A 21,937-nucleotide genomic window follows, 5' to 3' on the forward strand; every position below is an offset into this window, starting at 1 on the left:
GCTACTTCGCGCCGCAGATGCTCACTGCCCGCTTCCCCTCGCCCTGCGATGCCCCGGGCAGCCCTCCCACCCGCTCCGCGACCCACGCGGGCCGCTCGCCCCCGCCACCAGCCTTGCCCCGACGCCCGCGCGTCCTCCAGCTCGGGTTCCTGGGCGCCAGGCCCCGCCCGCTGTCCCCAGCTCTGTCCCCAGCTCTGTCCCCTGCACCGACGCCCGCTGTCCCCAGCTCTGTCCCAGGGTGCCCCGCCCGGTAGCCCCGGAAAACCTGGCTAGCGACAAGCGCCTCCCGCTGGCTCCCGCGGTGGAGGTCGGGGCAAGGGGATCGCCCCGAGCCAGCCCTGGGGATGGGCGCGGGGGGCGTGGCTGCGGCCGGGCCGGGCCCCCGCTCCCCGGCTCTGCAAGTGCGTGCGCTGCCCGGGGCCGTCCCTGCCTCTCCTTCCGACCGCCGCGGCCCAGGGGATCCTGGAAGTATCCTTGTGCGTGATCCTGCCTGCCTGTCCTCGTCCCTGACTATTTCTGCCGTGTTTCCTCAGTTCGAGTCTCTCCGTCTGACCAGCTGTCTTCGAGGCTCATCCCTTGTCCCTAGATCTATGAACAGGGAGAGGGCGTGTCTTTCTGTGTCCATGTTTGTCTGTCCGTCTGATGTACCTGTGTGTCTGCAGGGAGACGCCCAGACGCCGATTAGACAGGAGCCACTTCCCAAGGAGAGAGATCCCCTCTCTCCCTCCGACCAGGAAACGAGGGGCTGCTTTGGGACCGAGAGGAGCTAAGGGTCGACGGGGTGGGGTGGGGCTCTCCCTGTTAGTGCAGGCACCCCAGCCCCTGCCTGGCCCTCAGCCTGCTGGAAGCTGACCCTGTCCGCCTGAGCGCCCTGCTGACATGTCGCTAAGAGTAGGTCCTGGGAGGTTTCTGGGAGCGTGGAGTGTGTAAGGGCTGGCTGGTGGGCATGGCCGATAGCAGGGCCGAGCAGGGAGCTGGGAGGAAGGCGCTTCTATTCTAAGGAGATGGGGAGGGCAGGCAAGCCTCATGGGTGAGCCCCCTGGGCACTAGGACAGGGTTCTGCACCGAGACACCCTCCCCGCTCTGCTTAATGCTCTGCTGTCGTCATCCTGAAATTCATTTTTGAACAGGGGACCCACATTTTCATTTTGCAGTGGATCCAGTAAATTAAAGAGTCAGTTCCAATGGCCAGAGGTTCCTGGTTGTGGGAAGCCCTGAGACAGAGGGGAGTCAACCTGGGGACCTTGTGCCTTCATTCATTTTTTTCAATTCATCATTTCATTCATTTATTTGGTCAACATTTCTTCAACTCGGAATCATTTGCCAGACTCTGTTCTAGGCACTGTGGATTCGACTATGAGCTGACATCCTGGCAGAGACAAATTCAACAGGCCAGTCTTTATCGAGGTCTCACTGGGAAGCTGGAGAGCACCCGTGTGAGGCTCAGCCCGGCTTGGGAGTCCATGGCGCGGGATGAGACGGAGCAAGCAGCCGCTGTAGGCAGGGCTGCCTGGACGAGGTGCTTGGGTGGGCCTCGTGTCTGTCAGCAAGGGGGAGAGGTTCCCAGAGGAGGCAGCACCTGTAGTCTTTACACGCTGGAGTAGGAGCTGGCCAAGTGACATGGGGCAGGGCAGCAGAGGGCATTCCGGAGAGAGGACGGAGTCGGTGCACAGAAATGCGGGTGACAAGGCAAGTGAATGAGCGAGGAGAGCTCGTCTCCTCCTCACCCCGTGAGGGTGTGGGACTCGGTGCCGCATCGTCCCCGCGGTGCTTACCCAGCCTTGTGTCCCTTCTTAGCACGTTACCTGGAATGTGCGCTGTCTGAGGCCAGCCTCTCCCACTGTGGTGGGAGCTCTGAGGATGTCGTCTGTCCTGTCTGCCGCTGTCTTGTCCAGGACGCAGAACCATGGCGCTCAGCACGCTGTAGGTGCTCAGTAAATATGAACTGTTCCCACCCCCTCAGAAGATGTTGAAGTCCTCACCCCCAGGGCCTATGAATGTCTCCTTATTTGGAAATAAGGTCTTTGCAAGTGACTAGAGGTCATTAGGGTGAGCCTTACTCCATGACTGTCCTTTTTAAAGGGGGAAATTTGAAGACACAGGATTCCCTTATCACTACATTCCCCGACAAATTAAACATTCTAGCTTCCACAGAGATGTCTCTGCCCCAGACATCTAGAGCATGAGAGGTCTCAGCTGCTGCATGCTGGAATCACCGGGGCAGAAAACTGTCTTGCTCGCCAACCGAGTCCGAAGCTCTAAGCAGCAGGCCTGGGCAGTGAGTGCGCAACCTGGGTTGAAAACTTGGTGCTGACACTTGGGACTGAAATCAGGGATGTTAGAGTACACGCCCTCTGCTGCTCTCTCCCTTCCATGAGATTCACAACTGTTACTTGAGTGTTCATTCCTCTTTAAGAGTGGGTGCTCCTCCCACAGGCTGGTTTAGAAGCAACAGCAGTACTGCCTGACACTTTTCATTTATTTAATTGCTACGACAGGAAAAGACCCATAAATAACCTGCATAGTATTTATAGTTACTTAACAGAAATAGAGACCGGGCATGATACTGTTTATTTTATTTTATTTTATTTTTTCATTTTTCCGAAGCTGGAAATGGGGAGGCAGTCAGACTCCTGCATGCAGCCGACCGGGATCCACCCAGCATGCCCACCAGGGGGCGATGCTTTGCCCCTCTGGGGCATCGCTCTGTTGCGTCCAGAGTCATTCTAGCGCCTGAGGCAGAGGCCACAGAGCCATCCCCAGGGCCCGGGCCATCTTTGCTCCAATGGAGCCTTGGCTGCGGGAGGGGAAGAGAGAGACAGAGAGGAAGGAGAGGGGGAGGGGTGGAGAAGCAAATGGGCGCCTCTCCTGTGTGCCCTGGCCGGGAATCAAACCTGGGACTCCTGCACGCCAGGCCGACGATCTACCGCTGAGCCAACTGGCCAGGGCTATAAACACATTTATTAAAATGTTGTCACAGGGTGATCTTATTGTACCATCCTAGCTGACCAGTGTAAGCACTGGCTAACTGGATCTTAAACTGTATTAGCCAAAAAATCCCAGCCTTAGATTTTTATCCAAGTATTAAAACTACTCTAAGAAGATAGGCAGATGGATAGACCTAGGCTGGTACGTCCGTAGGTAAATGGATGGATGAATGGATGGTTTATTCCTTTGCAGTATCTATCCAGACACAGATGACAGGTAAGACAGACAATTCCTTTGCAGAATCTATCCAGACAGGCAGGCACAGAATTTGTGGGAGTTGTCACTGGGACAGAGACCTTTGGCCCCACCTCCAGTGGGTCTGAACCAATGCTGTCTGTAATCCTAACTGCTGCGGTTTGGAGCCTCAACCTTGCCCGGGACCCTCACGTCACTGACTGACTTCTGCTGACCTTGCTCTTTACTTTAAATGAAACTCTCTACCAACCCCTCACGCGCATGCACACACAGATTGGGCGGGGTCACGCTCACTGGCCATGCCTGCCTTCTCCCGTTGCTGACCCCAAGTCTGCTCTCTTTCCCTCCCCATTACTACTTACTGAGTGAGCACCTGCTGGGTGCCAGGCACTGATAGGTGTTTCATGCACATCATTCCCATTACCCACAACCTACCAGACAGACCTTGTTCCCACCTCACGGCTGGAGAAAGACTACTACTCAAGGTCAGGCAGCGGCAGGTGCAGGGTGTGACCCGAGCCGGACACAAAGGTGACTAAATCCGATCGTCTCTGGAAGTCTCTTTATGGGGAAAAGGTCAACATCGGGTACTTTTTATGATGTCACAATGATATTTAGGGTTAAGGTGAACATAACTGCATTTCAGAGTGAATACTGTCTTCATGATGTCTCTGATGAGCTGAGAAGCCTTCTCTAAAAAGACTTATTTCTACAGTTAACTCAAAGCACTAATAGCTGAAACAAACTATTCTAAAGTTTCTTTTAACAAAACGCACAAGAAAGTTATAAAAATATTTTATTTAAATGTTAAGGAAAAAATTATACATACATGAAAATCAATAAAAGTTCCTATCTTAGCCTGACCAGGTGGTGGTGTAGTGGATAGAGCGTCGGACTGGGATGCGGAGGACCCAGGTTCGAGACCCCGAAGTTGCCAGCTTGAGCATGGACTCATCTGGTTTGAGCAAGGCTCACCAATTTGAGCCCAAGGTCACTGGCTTGAACAAGGGGTCACTCAGGCTGCTGTAGCTCCCCAGTCAAGGCACATATGAGAAATCAATCAATGAACAACTAAGGTGCCGCAACGAAGAATTGATGCTTCTCATCTCTCTCCCTTCCTGTCTGTCCGTCCCTCTGTCTGTCACACACACAAAAAAGCTCCTCTCTTAAACATGCTAAAACCCAGTAATTTACATCATGATGAAAGCTACAGTGACGGGAATGCAGAGCCCGTTCAGTTGGTCCTCTCTCCTAACAGAAGCATGCAAAACCGAGCCGCAGAGGAACTGCTCACGCTGGCTCGTGTGAAGGTGCGTGCACACACCCAGCCGTCATACACAGCGAACTGTGACTCCTTTAACGAGGGGGGAGCAGTCCACCTACAATACTGGGAGTACATCATGCCCCTATAATAAAACTTTATAAATTTTTACATCAATACATTCTCCAGTGAGTCAGATTAACAATGCAAATTAGTTATTTCTATTTCGAAGAGAATATTCCTATATTGAATCTTAAAAATCCAGTAATCTCTTGAGTTTAAGAATATGCAAATGAAATATAATTTATTCTGATTTCAACCACAAATCTATGAAGTTGACATTGTCCCTAGAAAGCCATTCCCTTCAAGATGCAAAAATACAGTGAAGCTTCTCCATGTTTGGGATGCTTTCAGCTGGCTGGACGTTCAGTCGTTCTCTTTGCACCTTCACACCCTTAGACCTGAAAGAAAGCCAGCAGTTATACCCCAGCGAGATCATTCATACTATGCTGTTGGATGTAATGTTAACAAGCACAGTTCAATCTACAAGCCTATGACACCGTCTGGCTTTCCATTATCAATTACAAATGTCAGCAGTAACTCAAAGGCTCCCAACTGTGTATAAAAACTCAAAGCTGAACAAAGATTGAACAGCATTAGAAGGGGAGAAGCAGGAGACACGGTCAGACGAGGGACATATGTCAGCAGGTATGATGAGTGCCCTGTGTGTCCCAATGGTCCCTCCACAGCACAGTGTGGGGCTGTGCACACAGTGGGCCATGGATGTGCTAATGATTTTCAGCCTGGCGACCATTAGGTTATGTCCATTTCCTCTTTCATGGTTACGGTGACTTTCCTTTAGGACTCCAAAGGGAGAACATGCTGTCTGTTAACAGAATTGTCCATTTTTTTTAGCACCCCAGTAATTCAGTGTATTAACTGTTACTTCTCTGGGCCTAATTTTCATCCTGTAAACTGATGTATGGAGCAGGCACCCTCCAAGTTCTGCCAGGGACACGAAGGGAGAGACCACCTGTCTTTTCCGCCATGTCCCTACACACAGTGAGCGCTCTCAATACCCACGCCCTGAATGACGCGTTGTCTCACACTCAGCACGCAGACCCACTGTGTACAGAAGCAGCCCGGGGGACGGGGGGCGCAGTGGTCTGTGGGCGGCAGAAATTCTATAAGTAACATGAAGGAAACGGTTCACGCGTCATCCATCAAATTTTTATGAGGCAGCCAGAATAGTTAGAAAATGGCACAATTTTTCCCCCAATTGAATAAAATTGCTCATTTCCCCCAAATTCCCATTCCTTAGGAACAATATAGCCAACAGTCCACTGGTATATAAGTTGACATCAATAAAAAATGATCTAATGGATGAACTCATTTATATTGGAAGGTGCAAATACCGTCTTCACGAGATCTTTGAGGGGCAGTGTGCCTTCTCTGAGAAGTACTCAGAACTAAGTTCTACAAAAGAGAAGGGGTCTCGGTCCCTTTTATCTGGGTTCAGTGGATGAACAGCTCGTGTGGACACCACTGAAATAAGTAACAAGCCCGTTACGGCTACGTCACCTGAAAACTGTCACGAGAGACATTTCTCACATGAGGTCATCGTTAGCAAGGCCATCCCACAGATCTTACCTTTAGCGATCATCCAAGGAGTGAGATCAACATTACAACTCCCATAAACTGGGTGAACAACAACAGCGGAGTGAAAAATGACCACACGGGCCACAGAGCAACGTTGAAGCTGAAAGGAAAAGAAGACAGGGCTGACACTGCAGCTACAATCCGCAGACACGTTCCACTGTGGACGCCAGACCTGAAGAGCTCACGTGTTACCCTGTCCGGGGAAGTTCATTCAGCCGCAACATTATAGACAGCTAGTGCTCGACTTACGACCACGATTGGCTCCGACAGACTGGTCATAACACGATTTGGTCATAAGTTGAGTAGGCTATATGTACAGTACTGTGAAATGATGTTATAAAAATCTCTAAGTCATATTTATCATAATTCTTTCATTATTGTTACATATCATAATCTTCTTTGTTCATTTTATGCCGTTTGTATCATCTCTACGCCATTTTGTTTCTTATTTTTACATTCGTCAGGTTTAAGTAAAACACTGCATTATCAGTACAACTGGTTTAATATTTGCAAAGACAATTTCCTCTTGGTAGACATCTTGGGAGGGGTTTGATGAAAAATATCCAAGACACAAAACACAAATTGCTGTACAGTCTGGGATAACAGTTGAAATGGTGCATGCAGAGATGGTAGTGCTGCCGGAAGCTGGTCCGCACTGTCGTACGCCCAGCTGGGCAACACTTGCGCTGCCTGACACAGAGCAGTCGTGGCAGATTGTGGTCGTAAAGTTGAATGGTCATAAGTTGCATAGGTCATAAGTCGGTCAATATTTGTATATACGTGTGTGTGTGTGTGTGTGTGTGTGTACAGCAATGCTTTTCCTCCCTCAGAGATATGATTTAATGAATATGGGAAATATCGCAATCTTCACAGAAAGTATTTGTAACTAGAATGAGTAAAGGTCTCTTAATGAGAGCTGGCGTGGCTTAATACAGGGCAGTCACTATCAGCAACGGAACGTGAACTAAAACGGCTACGCCCGCTCTTCCCGCCTCGCGCACTATCCAACTAAGAGGTAAAAAGGTGGTCAGAAGCAATTTTTGTTAGAAACACAAATAAAAAAAACTACTATTTATAATTTGCTGCTAAATTTCCCCAAGATGGTACAATCTCATTTTCTTACGTTTTCTGTATGTATCATACTTCATTGTAAAAACGACTTAAAAAGCAAACTGCAGAATATACATAGCATGTCATCATTTGTGTTTTAAATAACTGAATACATAAAGATATTACTGACAAGGGAACCAGAGACTAGAAATGACAGGGACACTATTTTCCCATTATTCCTCTGTTTCCTTTGAAATTTGTACCGTGTACACCAGTACCTGACCAACAAAACGTTTATTCCTGTCAGTCATTTCGAAGTTAACTTACCAAATTCCCGCTACAATAAAAGCAGCGGTTGTAATGGGTATCAAGGTTGGGTACTTGACGTCATAATCTTCAATGCCACGGTACCATTCCAGGTAGAGAATGCAGTAAAGTGCAATGGACAAGCTGACCAGCAGCAAGGCACCGCCTAAGAAAAACCAACTGTAGAGACAAAATGATGTCAGGGTTGACGGCACTTAGCAAATATCTTACAAGTTTTGATTGACAGCCTAAAAATCTATTTCTATGAGAACATTAACCAGAAGAGAAACACAGAGGGACCCACAATATCTTCACCCAGATTTCAGAAAGCCTCGATCTGTTGGAAGATCAGGCGAGAAAGGATGAGCCTATGAGCCATTAGAAGAATTCAACTGACAAAATATGAAAAATAAGACCAAGGTGTTTAACTTAGCTACCAGTAAAGACTTCTCACCTACTAGTGTGAAAGTTTTCTTTAATAGTTTTAAAGAAATCAACGTAATAGGTCACAACAATGGATGCCAATATCCAGAATCCAGAATGGATATTAAATCTTGGAAGAGGTTTCTGCTTTTTCTCAACGGCCGCAGAGGCTCCTAGATGTAAGGAAGATTTCAACTTATTAAATTACCATTAACTTCATGGGGAAAATTAACCTCTTTTAAGCCAAATAAAAGAATGTATCCTAGAACTTTCTGAGAACAAGATTCTCTCCCAGCATAGCACAAATTTCTTGCGTAAAATTCCCAAAACAGGTTTATAGCTGCAGAAACGATTACTATGAGGTCAATATAGAGCATGATCAAAATAGTCAACTATTTTCCTCTGCATGAATTCTGAAATCAAATTTACATACTCAGTCTTTCAGAAAGAATGACAACATCCGGTAGTATAAGAATTTTAAATATTGTTTCATATTTCATCTAGGAAAGTAATTGGTGCTACTAAGGAAAGGCAAATGTTAAGAGCACAAAATAGACTTGTAATTTTCCAAAAATACTACTTGTTAACTATTCATTTTAAACAAACACAAACTTTTAAGGCAGCTCTAAAGTGGAAGGGGCACACTGGGTCTAGACCCAGCACAGTACTAAGACAGGGGACAACAAGTCAAAATTTATTCTATCTGGAACCCAATCTGAAAGAACAAGTGGCTGGGGTTGGGTCAAATGAGTTCTTGCCAACAAGTTCCCCAGGTGATTGACATGGCCCCTCTTAGTTCATGTGAAAACCACTGGTACACACTTAGAGTTCCTAAAACGCTTGTTCATTCATAACACACATCCCGGGAGAGAATACCCTCAAAATGTCTAAACCAGGATGCCAGGGCATGACATTTTCTGTGTTAATTATTAAAAAGGTAATAAATGCAAATGGCTTACAACAAACAGGGGGGAAAAAGGTCTAAAATGTATCCATCTCTTCCAGCTCCCCTGCCCAGGAGCAACCACCACCAACATCGCCTTCTACTGCATTCTCCTATACTCCTGGCATCTACCGGAAAACGCACACCGCACGTGACACCGTCTGCACCCCAATGGTAGCGTGCCATACACTGTTCCGTGCCTCCCTTTGAAAAGCATCCACACTGGCAGGCAGGTAAGTGCCTGGGTGTCTTTCACCAACTCCCTGCTGACGGGCAATCAGTCGCCGTCGTTCGCTGTCGCAAGCAATGCTGCAGTTGAAAACACGGGGCGCACGCGGCCTCGTGGGTCCATAGGAGGGTGTCTGTTCGATGCTTAGAAATAGAACCGACGGGTTTTTTGCACGGATATTACCCAACCGGTGTTTGACCAGCATCCCTGGGAGTCCTGAAGCGCAGCCTGAGATGAAGATGCGCAGGGCTACGGATCTCTACGGATCTTTTTATGACACTCTCTACCCGATTTGCAAACGACTGGTCAACCCTGAGAAACAGAACCCGGTCCCTCCCGACTGGGCAGGGCTGCGGGAGGCCGCAAGGCCGGCCGTTTCCGGGCGCCGCGGCCCCAGGAACCTCGGCGCGGCTCGGAGCGGGCCCGCAAGAGCGCCTCACCCGGCCGGGCGTAGCCTTCCCGGTCCAGCGAGGCCTCGGCGTCGGGCGAGAACAGGTATCGCCGCCGGAGCTGCTCCCGAGCCCGCAGAGCGTCCATCTTGGTGCGCCTAGGAAACGCGACGGAAGTGACGTCGTATCCACACCGGAACTTCCGTTGTCCGTGGAGGGGGCCTCTTCAGGCGAGGGGTGGAGACTGGTCTTCGTGGTTTTAATTGGCGAGACTCTAAGGGCGCAGTTGCCTTCGTAATTTGCGCGCCGAAGTCCGCGAAATGAGTTGAATTTAAAATGCTCAGCCTCTCATGGCTGAGAATATCCCACTTTCTTCCCGCGGGCGCCGCGTGGGTGGCTGTGCCGCCTCCAGAGCTGTCCTTGCCTCCCAGGTGCCCAAAGAGGGCGAAGTTCCTCGTGCAGGCCTCCCCTCCCAGCCCCCAGCTTCGCCCAGCGAGACCTTGAAAGGGTCGAAAGCAGCCTTCGCGAGGGGGGAGGGGGGGCTCCGAGCTATCGACCATCGACCACTTGGGTGGGCTCGGGCAAGAAGTAAACCTCTCTGGGCCTCTTTCCCCTTCTGCACCCCGGGGACTGTACCTGCCTCCTAGGTGTGCTGTGAGGTTGAAGGGCGAAGCACCTGTTATGTGGTTCGTGTTAACCCCCTTTTTTCAACTAATGAGAAATTTCACCAGCTGGGAATGTGGATAAAATGGATACTTTTCCCGGAAAACTGCCATCTTCCAGCACTCATTCTTATAAGCCGGAAAAGACTTGTGTCACTAATTCACAAGATTTTCTATTGCAAACATCCTACCTATTACTCTCCTGCCTGCTTCCTCCGTGTCCTGTGTTGAATGTGCTTAGCCACGCAGACGTTTACTGAGCACCTACTGTTGGCTAAGAACTGTTAGGCGCCCTGCCGGGCAGTGGAGAGAAAGATAAATAAGACGTGATGTTGCACTTGAGGAGCTCCTGGACCAAAGATGGCCACAGAGAGGTACTGGACTGTCATATTGCAGTGTTCACATATACATGGAAGCATTTCATTAAGCCAACAAACATTTTCTGAGCCGCTGCGTCTACTAAAATGCTGAGGACACAAGTAGGTTTGCACCTAGTGAGGAGATGATTTCAATGCAATGCCATAATAGAAACACTGTATGTAGCATTATGCGAGTACTGAATAAAGGGCACTGTATTCTGCTGGGAGGTGTGGGGAACAGGGAGAGTGGCTTGAGGTGTGTCATAACAGGGGTGGGTAGCCCAGAACACTCGCTACCCAGGAAGTAACATTTAAACCAGTCAGTTGGCACTCTTTCATATCTTCTACATGTCGTGGGTATTTCACTGAAGAAATGTAATAAGAATGTCAAGTTTCTAATGGTTTATTTCTGTCATTTCTTCTGCCTGTTTAGCAAACCTATTAGAGCAAAGGATCGAACAGCTGAGTGGATCGTATGACCTTCCTACACAATACCTCCTCTTGTTTTGTTTCTTTTCAGGCTCCTAAAGAATCAGGATTCATCTCTTCAAAGCCAACTGGGGTCTTTTCCCTCCTTTCTTCTCTCTTGTACGAGGTTAGAAGCCCCGGTCACAGGAAGTGAACTCCTCCTATCAAGTAGTCTTCTGTGGATGTCTCCTTGCAGAAAGGTCAGTGCTGGGTCTCCCTGGTAACTGGATATTCCCAGAGCCTGGCAGCAGTTCCAGGGTTTCCATATGTAGTATGTGCAAGTCCGATCTGGTTTCCCCTTCGGAGGTTTTGGGGCCTTTGTGTTTGGCTCTGAAACCCTTCCAGTTTTTCCCCCTGGGGACACATTAAACAGCACCACTCACGATTGGTGATACGTAAAAGCAGGTTGAAAAAAATGCAATATATAACAAGCACGTCTGCCTTGTGGGGGCCCATTAAATAAGTTTTTAAATGTGTGCGTTGTGCGCCTTCACGACAAACACGTGGTATCAGCGCGCTGCCAACCGAGAAACTCTTATTTCCGGTGTGGATTGCTTGTTGGGAAAACATGAATTTGTGACCTTTGCCGGCCTCCCCTGACAGCAGTACGGATAAGTACAAGGTGTTTATAGACTTGAGCTCTGGCTCTGTCACTGTGGGTCTTGGGCAGGTTACTTCATTATCCTGAGTGTCTGTGTCCTCGTCCGTGACACTGCAGGTACCAGAGTGAGGGTAAACGGATGCCAGTTGCTCAGCGTAGCGCCTGGCACGTAGTATGCGTCCAACAGGCGGGAGTTCCTGCTCTTTACCGCCACCCTGGGCTGCCGGGCCTTCCCGGCCAGGCTCCTGCACACTCTTCATCGGCTGTTCCCTTCGCGGGCTGCGGTTACTCTGTTACAGTTTCCCTTTGGCCCGTTCTCCCCCTAGCTGGTGGGGGCAGCCACCACGTCTGAGCTCCCCAGTGCCGTGCGAACACCTGACACGTAGCGGGAGCCCCATCGCCCGGCCTTCAGTGTGGCCACACATGTCTGCCGGCATCTCTCCCTCCGAGAAAGCCCTTTGCCCGCTTTCCGCAGTGGCCCTGCCGAGCTCCCGGGAGGCTGGGAGAGGGCCCGTGGCCCGACGCAGATCTCTCAGCCCTCGGGACAGAGGCAGGGGCTGCTGCGGGTGTGTGGGCTGTGGGCTGGGTGGCCTTGGGGCTGCCACCACGGAGACACATGGAAGGAGTGCACCCAGGAAGGAAGCTGGGAGATGCAAACCCAGCCAGGGGGTCCAGGCAGTGGTGCCTCACCTCCTGGGTCCAGCCGGGCCCTAGTGAGCCTCGTGCACTCTGGAGCCGGCTGCAGCTGGCTGTCATGACTGGTTCTGTCACCACTGGCCATTACAGCCTTGGAAGGCCACCTACCCTCTCTCTCTTGTCCTAGTTTCCTCACTTGCAAAGCGGGGTGAAGAACGGTACCCACCTTATAGATTAGGTGGAAATTGAAAGTACTAACCCGTGCAAAGTGCTTAGACCGGTGCTGGGCCCACGGAAAGCCCTCAGTCTTAACTGTTGTTATTACTCAGTGTTGCAACTGCCCAGATTCCTCAGCAAAAAGAAAAACAAAATTCTCTTTTTTCAAATTAACGCTAATTTGAGTTGTTTTCTGACTTGCAAGCCTGAGGCCAGACCGGAGCATGCAGCCCTGTTCCCTCGTTGTGCCCCGAAGCTGCCCCAGTAGTCCCCAGCCAGGCGGACTGGGAGCACCTGCAGAAGCCAGTTCATCCGTATAAAGCCCTTAGAAAGGCCCCTGCCGAGCGGACAGCGCTCGTGAACGTTAATGTAGCGCCCTTCATTCTAAGAAGAAAGACAGTTTTTAAAAACTCTTTGTATAAATAATACAGCGAGGTATGTGTCTCTTTCTACATGGCTCTCCTTCCCTGACAAAAGCTGTCGACTTGGAATTGCTAGCTGAAAAGACCTGAACATTTTAAAAGGTTTTGACCCATCTTTTCAAAACAGCTGGAGTGCATTGTTCCACTTCACATTCCCTCCACCAGGGGGCAGGAGAAACCACAACATGTGCACCAACAAACTGGCTCCATCATTTTGGTACATTTTTCCCAATTCGTAATTGAGGAGTTGGAAGAGGATCTGCTGTTTTACCTTTCTTTCTTCTCTTAACAGGCTTTATTAACATACTAATTAGTTATTGGTACATCATTTTCCTTTTGAGGTTTTTGTTCTTCACTTATTTTTATAGATCAGGGATATTGTTGAATATTAGATCTGTGGCAATTATGTTTTTTCCAATTTACTGTTCACCTGTGTGTGTGTGTGTGTGTGTGTGTGTGTGTGTGTGTGTGTGTGTATATGTGACAGAGAGAGAGAGGGGGACAGATAAGGACAGACAGGAAGGGAGAGAAATGAGGAGCATCAATTCTTCATTGTGACACCTTAGTTATTCACTGATTGCTTTATCATATGTGCATTGAACAGGGGTGGGGGGAGGTTATAGCAGAGCAAGTGACCTCGTGCTTGAGCCAGCGACCATGGGATCATGTCTATGATCCCACACTCAAGCCAGATGAGCCCGCGCTCAAGCCAGTGACCATGGGGTCTCAAACCTAGGTCCTCTGCGTCCCAGTCGGACGCTCTATCCACTGTGCGCCATCACCTGGTCAGGCCTATTCACCTTTAATTTTGATCTCGTTCGTGACTATGTTTTGTTTGGTCTCTCTTCACTTCTCATAGCCTCTGATGGAGAGAGACTCTGTGTGCGCTTGCCACAGGGGGTCTAAGTGGGAAGTCCTGCCGGGTAGAAAGCACCCAGTGTTAGTATATGTCATGTGGGGAACACCACATAGTAAATATCACCTTGTTACGTGACCTGGGGCACATCGCGTAGGCTCTCTGCACCTTCCTATCCATGAAATGGATACAATAGTATTCTTCTAGAGCCGTTGAAAGGTATGGCGTGTACTCGGCCCTGTGCCTGATGTACAGGAAGTACTCTGTAGGAGGGAACGGTTGTTGTTGTTTTGGGGGAGGTGGCATCCAGGCGGTGGAGGAGGCAGCTCAGGAGTGGCACGTGGCCAGTGCCCGTGGAGCAGCGGCAGCTCAGGAGTGGCACGTGGTCAGTGCCCGTGGAGCAGCGGCAGCTCAGGAGTGGCACGTGGTCAGTGCCCGTGGAGCAGCGGCAGCTCAGGAGTGGCACGTGGTCAGTGCCTGTGGAGCAGCGGCAGCTCAGGAGTGGCACGTGGTCAGTGCCCGTGCAGCAGCGGCAGCTCAGGAGTGGCACGTGGTCAGTGCCTGTGCAGCAGTGGCAGGTCAGAGCACAGCCTTGAGGGGAGGCTGGTGCCTGGAGGAAGAGCTCAAGCTGTGGCACAGCGGGGACTGGGGATGATGATGGCCATTTGTGGAGCACCTGACGTGTACCGACTATGTAATCCTTCTAAGCACCACGCAAGGTAGTGACTTTGTGATCCCCGTTTTATTTCATACATGAGAAGACTGAGGCACCAGCTCTTGTATTATGCGATATGAGGAAGCTTTAATTTATTCCCGCAATGTAGGTGACTAAACGAACTGTTCGGTAGTTTAATTGCTGAGTCAGTATCTAGTTTGGGGGGATTTTAGAGGTTTGCCGTCACGCGGGTCACGGCCCATCGTCTCACAGCGAGTGAAGTGGAGACAGGATCTGAGCCCCGGCAGGCGTGGCGTCGGGGCCTGACCTCCGAGGGCCATGCTGAGCCGCCTCTGACTGTGCAGACGTCTCAGGACTGACACCAGATAAGAGCAGAGTGCCGGGGCTGTCCTTGCTGAATGCTGGCTCTGTGCTGCAGGAACACCAGCTGGTCTGGAAGCTGGGAAGGGAACAGGTGGTGACTTGGCAGCCCCTTGTTTGCCCCTTCCCCACGCAGATCCATGCAGACATTGCTAATCGATCACAGCACTTCTGCCTCTTCCTAAGAGCAGGAGCGGGGCCTCTAAATCCTGAAGGACACTAGAAAATCATCACCAAATGACTGGAGTTGAAAGGTCAGATAAGCCTATTTGCTGTCCTTAGCTTGAGGGCTTGGCATGGCAGACGACAGTGCAGGAATGCAAATGGGGCTGCTTCTGTGCCAGCAAGAATCTGTGTGTTCTTCTTGAAAGACTGAACACACCGCTCATCTGAGTGTTCTGAAAACTCACAGTCCTAACCATGCAAACACACACATTATAAACAGCCCAGGGGGAACTCCCTGCCAATGTTAGGAGAGTTGAGGCATCACCGGTCAGACTGGAGGGTAATTTCTGCGCGCAGGGGGTCATCTGGACTCACCCCCCTTGGACATCATTCCCAATACCACAAACAATGCCGAGGAACCTCTGTGCCCTCCAGTTAAAAAAAGCAAAGTGGGCGGAGAAAACACCTGCCTCTCAACACAGGCAGAGGAGAGCAGGGGCGGCCACGCTGTGAGCCAGGGTCAGGCTGTGAAGCAGGAACAGCTGACATCAGGGACTCCCCGGCACCGGCACAGAGAACCCTCCAGACACAGTGACTGCAGTCGTGACAATGTTTGGGACCGCTGGCTCTCCGTACAGACCCCTGATTCTCAAACTTATTCAAATGGTGGAGATCCAGGCACTTTTGTGGAACATCAAGAAATGTGGATAACTTAAGCGGAAAAATAACCCGGTGCTCTGAAAGTTGAGGCGAAGTCTCATAGCATCTAAGTTAGAATTGTAACAAGTGCCCAGAGGTTTAAGAAATGTTATGCAGAAACCCCTTAATGTTGAGAAGATTCTGTTACCTTAACTATTTTTTGGAAACCTAGAGAAGAGTGCTGTTTTCTTTTCGGCTATAAAATGCCCCCATCCGGACACGCTTGGTCGGAGCAGGGCTGTCCTCTCAGGCTCCCGTTAGCGCCCCGTGCAAACTTGCTGGCAGATCCCAAGAGCAGTGCTGTTGGAAACCGCCCAGGAGAACCGAGTCTTCACCTGCCTTTGATCTGAACGGAGAAATCCAATCTACGGCCTGCCACCAGCGCCCGACATCGGTCACCCTGGGGTCGTCAGGCGGCCAGGCAGCGAAGGCAGGATTTCTGCAGCCCACAGTACCCGCTCTGTGACGGAACAAAGGCTCACCTTCCGAGCGCTGCCTGACCTCCCAGCTCTGACAAACATGTATTTACCCAGCGATGACAATCGAGACTGTCCAAGGGGCAGCTTCATCACAAATATCAAAGGGAGTCAACGGAAGGTTTCCCAGATCCCGTAGCAAAGCAGCTGCGCAGGCCTGTGCCCTCGAAGGGGCCGCTCTTCTCGCTGCAGTTTCAAGGACAAGAGGGTAAAACTGAAGAGTTGCGGGCAGCAAGGGAGCTGGAGGGTTCAGGTCCAAACGTGTTTGTAAAGAGGAAGAGCCAATGCGTGCAAGACCCCGTCCCGACAGACTGAGCGAGCCCCGGGCGTGCCTCTCGTCAGTGCCTCCTCTGCCGGAGGGGGCGGGCTTTCTCATGTGTGCACCCTCCTGCCACGTCCAGCCCACTGGGCCGCGGGTGACAACTGACCACCGAACCGACCTCTCACCCATGTGTGCTTCAGGACTCAATATAACTCACGTGTGCACCCTCCTGCCACGTCCAGCCCACTGGGCCGCGGATGACCACCGACCACAGAACCGACCTCTCACCCATGTGTGCTTCAGGACTCAATATAAAGTGACACTTCAGTGAGAAACAGACCGTGCTCTCCTCCGCTCACTAAGGCACTGAGAAGCTGATGGCAGGCATTTCGTGACGGGAACAGAGAGAAAGGCCGACTGTAGGCTGAGACCCAGGCCCCGCAGGCTCTGATACATACACGCACAGAGTACACTGTGGCTGAGACCCAGGCCCCGCAGGCTCTGATACATACATGCACAGAGTACACTGTGGCTGGGACCCAGGCCCCGCAGGCTCTGATACATACATGCACAGAGTACACTGTGGCTGGGACCCAGGCCCCGCAGGCTCTGATACATACATGCACAGAGTACACTGTGGCTGAGACCCAGGCCCCGCAGGCTCTGATACATACATGCACAGAGTACACTGTGGCTGAGACCCAGGCCCCGCAGGCTCTGATACATACATGCACAGAGTACACTGTGGGCTGAGACCCAGGCCCCGCAGGCTCTGATACATACATGCACAGAGTACACTGTGGCTGGGACCCAGGCCCCGCAGGCTCTGATACATACATGCACAGAGTACACTGTGGCTGAGACCCAGGCCCCGCAGGCTCTGATACATACATGCACAGAGTACACTGTGGCTGGGACCCAGGCCCCGCAGGCTCTGATACATACATGCACAGAGTACACTGTGGCTGGGACCCAGGCCCCGCAGGCTCTGATACATACATGCACAGAGTACACTGTGGCTGAGACCCAGGCCCCGCAGGCTCTGATACATACATGCACAGAGTACACTGTGGCTGGGACCCAGGCCCCGCAGGCTCTGATACATACATGCACAGAGTACACTGTGGCTGGGACCCAGGCCCCGCAGGCTCTGATACATACATGCACAGAGTACACTGTGGCTGGGACCCAGGCCCCGCAGGCTCTGATACATACATGCACAGAGTACACTGTGGCTGGGACCCAGGCCCCGCAGGCTCTGATACATACATGCACAGAGTACACTGTGGCTGAGACCCAGGCCCCGCAGGCTCTGATACATACATGCACAGAGTACACTGTGGCTGAGACCCAGGCCCCGCAGGCTCTGATACATACATGCACAGAGTACACTGTGGCTGGGACCCAGGCCCCGCAGGCTCTGATACATACATGCACAGAGTACACTGTGGCTGGGACCCAGGCCCCGCAGGCTCTGATACATACATGCACAGAGTACACTGTGGCTGGGACCCAGGCCCCGCAGGCTCTGATACATACATGCACAGAGTACACTGTGGCTGGGACCCAGGCCCCGCAGGCTCTGATACATACATGCACAGAGTACACTGTGGCTGAGACCCAGGCCCCGCAGGCTCTGATACATACATGCACAGAGTACACTGTGGCTGGGACCCAGGCCCCGCAGGCTCTGATACATACATGCACAGAGTACACTGTGGCTGGGACCCAGGCCCCGCAGGCTCTGATACATACATGCACAGAGTACACTGTGGCTGGGACCCAGGCCCCGCAGGCTCTGATACATACATGCACAGAGTACACTGTGGCTGGGACCCAGGCCCCGCAGGCTCTGATACATACATGCACAGAGTACACTGTGGCTGGGACCCAGGCCCCGCAGGCTCTGATACATACATGCACAGAGTACACTGTGGCTGAGACCCAGGCCCCGCAGGCTCTGATACATACATGCACAGAGTACACTGTGGCTGAGACCCAGGCCCCGCAGGCTCTGATACATACATGCACAGAGTACACTGTGGCTGGGACCCAGGCCCCGCAGGCTCTGATACATACATGCACAGAGTACACTGTGGCTGAGACCCAGGCCCCGCAGGCTCTGATACATACATGCACAGAGTACACTGTGGCTGAGACCCAGGCCCCGCAGGCTCTGATACATACATGCACAGAGTACACTGTGGCTGGGACCCAGGCCCCGCAGGCTCTGATACATACATGCACAGAGTACACTGTGGCTCTTAGCTCAGAGGAGCATAGTCATCCATCCCCAGTTCCCCCCAGGGAGGGAGCGCTGTGGCGTCCTGGTCCTGTGTCCTGGTAAAGCCAACAATATACAATCTTCTGCTTTATGCTGGGGTCCAGGTTCACAATTGAGACAAAACACAAAGCTAGGGGGGTCAGTTTTCAATGGTGCAGTAGAGAGCTAAGATGATACTATCAACAGCTTTCACTAATGGAGAGGAATTGAATAAAACCACTGCGCTTGAAGCTTTCTTTATTCAACTGCAAACGCGTTACCTAAAATACAGTCCATGAAAGACTGTTTCTTCCTCCTGACCCCACCTCCAATTCCTAGAAGTCTACTTTGGAAAAGAGTGGCCATTACAGGCTAGTGAGATTATCAAGGGAAACTGTCTTTATAGGACCTGGTCAGCTCAAGTGTTCACTTTCACAGAAAAACGACATGTTCAGGATGAGAGTTTTCCAGAGAGATTCATAAAAACCTACAAAATGGGCCCTGGCCAGTTGGCTCAGTGGTAGAGCATCAGCCTGGTGTGTGGATATTCCCGGTTTGATTCCAGTCGGGGCACACAGGAGGAGTGACCATGTGCTTCTCCATCCCTCCTCCTCTCACTTCTCTCTCTCTCTCTTTCTTTCTTCCCCTCCTGCAGCTATGGCTCCATTGGAGCAAGTTGACCCCAGGAGCTGAGGATGGCACCATGGCCTCCACCTCAGGTGCTAAGAAGAGCTCAGTTGATGAACAATGGAACAACACCCCAGATGGGCAGAGCATCAGCCTCTAGTGGGCATGCCGGGTGGATCCCGGTTGGGGCGCAAGCAGGAGTCTGTCTCTCTGCCTCCCCTCCTCTCACTGAATTAAAAAAAAAAATGCTATTAATCTTGACTTTTACAATTAGCTTTTTTTCATAACCACACTATGAGGGGGCTGAACAGACTGAGGAAGAGGGTCCTTGAGAGCCTCTCAGAAAGGTCACTGTGCTTCCCTGTGGGAGCAAGCCACTGCACCCGCCTGAGGTCACTGTGCTTCCCTGTGGGAGCAAGCCACCGCACCCGCCTGAGGTCACTGCTTCCCTGTGGGAGCAAGCCACCGCACCCGCCTGAGGTCACTGTGCTTCCCTGTGGGAGCAAGCCACTGCACCCGCCTGAGGTCACTGTGCTTCCCTGTGGGAGCAAGCCACCGCACCCGCCTGAGGTCACTGCTTCCCTGTGGGAGCAAGCCACCGCACCCGCCTGAGGTCACTGTGCTTCCCTGTGGGAGCAAGCCACCGCACCCGCCTGAGGTCACTGTGCTTCCCTGTGGGAGCAAGCCACCGCACCCGCCTGAGGTCACTGTGCTTCCCTGTGGGAGCAAGCCACCGCACCCGCCTGAGGTCACTGTGCTTCCCTGTGGGAGCAAGCCACCGCACCCGCCTGAGGTCACTGCTTCCCCCGCGGTAGGAAGCCACCGCACCCGCCTGAGGTCACTGCTTCCCCGCGGTAGGAAGCCACCGCACCCGCCTGAGGTCACTGCTTCCCCGCGGTAGGAAGCCACCGCACCCGCCTGAGGTCACTGCTTCCCCTCAGGACAGGCCACCGCACCCACCTGAGGTCACTGCTTCCCCGCGGTAGGAAGCCACCGCACCCGCCTGAGGTCACTGCTTCCCCCCAGGACAGGCCACCGCACCCGCCTGAGGTCACTGCTTCCCCTCAGGACAGGCCACCGCACCCGCCTGAGGTCACTGCTTCCCCTCAGGACAGGCCACCGCACCCGCCTGAGGTCACTGCTTCCCCCCAGGACAGGCCACCGCACCCGCCTGAGGTCACTGCTTCCCCCCAGGACAGGCCACCGCACCCGCCTGAGGTCACTGCTTCCCCTCAGGACAGGCCACCGCACCCACCTGAGGTCACTGCTTCCCCGCGGTAGGAAGCCACCGCACCCGCCTGAGGTCACTGCTTCCCCGCGGTAGGAAGCCACCGCACCCGCCTGAGGTCACTGCTTCCCCGCGGTAGGAAGCCACCGCACCCGCCTGAGGTCACTGCTTCCCCGCGGTAGGAAGCCACCGCACCCACCTGAGGTCACTGCTTCCCCGCGGTAGGAAGCCACCGCACCCGCCTGAGGTCACTGCTTCCCCGCGGTAGGAAGCCACCGCACCCGCCTGAGGTCACTGCTTCCCCGCGGTAGGAAGCCACCGCACCCGCCTGAGGTCACTGCTTCCCCGCGGGAGGAAGCCACTGCACCTGCCTGAGGTCACTGCTTCCCCGCGGTAGGAAGCCACCACACCCGCCTGAGGTCACTGCTTCCCCCCAGGACAGGCCACCGCACCCACCTGAGGTCACTGCTTCCCCCCAGGACAGGCCACCGCACCCGCCTGAGGTCACTGCTTCCCCTCAGGACAGGCCACCGCACCCGCCTGAGGTCACTGCTTCCCCTCAGGACAGACCACCGCACCCGCCTGAGGCAGTGTCCTGGGAAGGAACGATTCTGCAGTTCTTAAACTTGCTCCATAGACACGCCCTTCTGCCCTCAGCCGTGTCCAGCTGTGGTAGCGGGCAGAGGGAAGGTGGCCCGGCTTGCTCCTGCTTGGCCTCCCCGTTCTGAGCCCGGCAGCCTCATCAGACTGAAAGATGCCCGGTGTGCCTGACACTCCAGCCCGTCGTGGTCACTCGTCTTCATCTTTGGGAGGGCAAGCCCACCCTCCCAATCCCCTTGGAAGCAGCATCACCGAACGTGCCAGGGTGCCGACAAATGCCGGGAGTGCCAGGAAGGGATCATATAAGAAGCCCTGTGTGTCAAGTGTGCCCCTGGCAGGTGTGCGGTTGCCAAGTGGGGTACCATCGGACCTGCATGGGGACAGGCAGAACCCGGTAGAATTCAGTCTTCCGTTCAACTTAGACAAGATGAGGTTGTAAAGCCTGACACGAATATCATCCGTTGGTTTCCAAGGCCCTGGGCTCCAGTGTGGTATGCTGTGTCCAAGTCAGGCAGGCAGCTGCCTGGGCCAAAGGGCAGTCCCCGTGCAAGGACCCAGGGGAGAGGGGGTGGCTGGGTGTCCTGCTTCACAGCCACGCCCACAGGGGCAGTGGGCACAGCTCCTCCCACCACCACAGCAGCTCCCGTGACAGCCCGTTAGAGGCCCTTCAGAATCGCCAGTCTTGCTTCTCGTCCTCGGACCCCCAGGGGACTGAGAAACCGCCTCCTCCTGCACCGCCTGGCAGGAGCCCTAACAAAGTCCCCCCCTTGAGAACCCAGGGAAGGACTGACAGATACAGAAATGGGGACCCTGTCACAGTTTAAGTATATGGTTTAATTTTGTTTTTCCCATGTCTAATTTCTGTTCCGGAACATAAGCTCTTTTTTAGTTACAGTTGACGTGCATTATATTAGTTCA

The 21,937-nt window shown here is 52.5% G+C and overlaps 1 protein-coding gene and 1 long non-coding RNA gene across 2 annotated transcripts; one reads left to right on the forward strand and one right to left on the reverse strand.

Annotated features, from left to right (window-relative positions):
• Positions 1 to 3,962: 3,962 nt before the first annotated feature.
• On the reverse strand, positions 3,963 to 9,618 carry TMEM128 (transmembrane protein 128). Its single transcript, XM_066232643.1, has 5 exons — positions 9,495 to 9,618; positions 7,914 to 8,055; positions 7,481 to 7,639; positions 6,095 to 6,203; positions 3,963 to 4,905 (listed from the first exon to the last, which is right to left on the reverse strand). Exons 1-4 carry the CDS (start codon positions 9,589 to 9,591, stop codon positions 6,104 to 6,106), a joined length of 498 nt encoding a protein of 165 aa, XP_066088740.1. The 5' UTR covers positions 9,592 to 9,618; the 3' UTR covers positions 3,963 to 4,905; positions 6,095 to 6,103.
• A 144-nt stretch (positions 9,619 to 9,762) lies between these two features.
• On the forward strand, positions 9,763 to 19,339 carry LOC136306412 (uncharacterized). The gene is made up of 3 exons (XR_010725651.1): positions 9,763 to 10,479; positions 10,985 to 11,132; positions 19,220 to 19,339. It is a non-coding gene; the product is annotated as an uncharacterized lncRNA (long non-coding RNA).
• Positions 19,340 to 21,937: the final 2,598 nt, after the last annotated feature.

The sequence above is a fragment of the Saccopteryx bilineata genome, chromosome 5 (assembly GCF_036850765.1).
Source record: "Saccopteryx bilineata isolate mSacBil1 chromosome 5, mSacBil1_pri_phased_curated, whole genome shotgun sequence".
In the NCBI taxonomy this organism is placed as follows: domain Eukaryota; kingdom Metazoa; phylum Chordata; class Mammalia; order Chiroptera; family Emballonuridae; genus Saccopteryx; species Saccopteryx bilineata.

What these genes read in the sequence shown, in the direction of transcription:
- TMEM128 (XM_066232643.1), bottom strand. Translation starts at nt 9,591, where the DNA reads ATGGACGCTCTGCGGGCTCGGGAGCAGCTCCGGCGGCGATACCTGTTC. An exon ending in GGAAGGCTACGCCCGGCCGG is followed by an intron (nt 8,056 to 9,494) that starts GTGAGGCGCTCT and finishes CCTTACATCTAG; the next exon opens with GAGCCTCTGCGGCCGTTGAG. An exon ending in TTTATTGTAGCGGGAATTTG is followed by an intron (nt 6,204 to 7,480) that starts GTAAGTTAACTT and finishes TTTTCCTTTCAG; the next exon opens with CTTCAACGTTGCTCTGTGGC.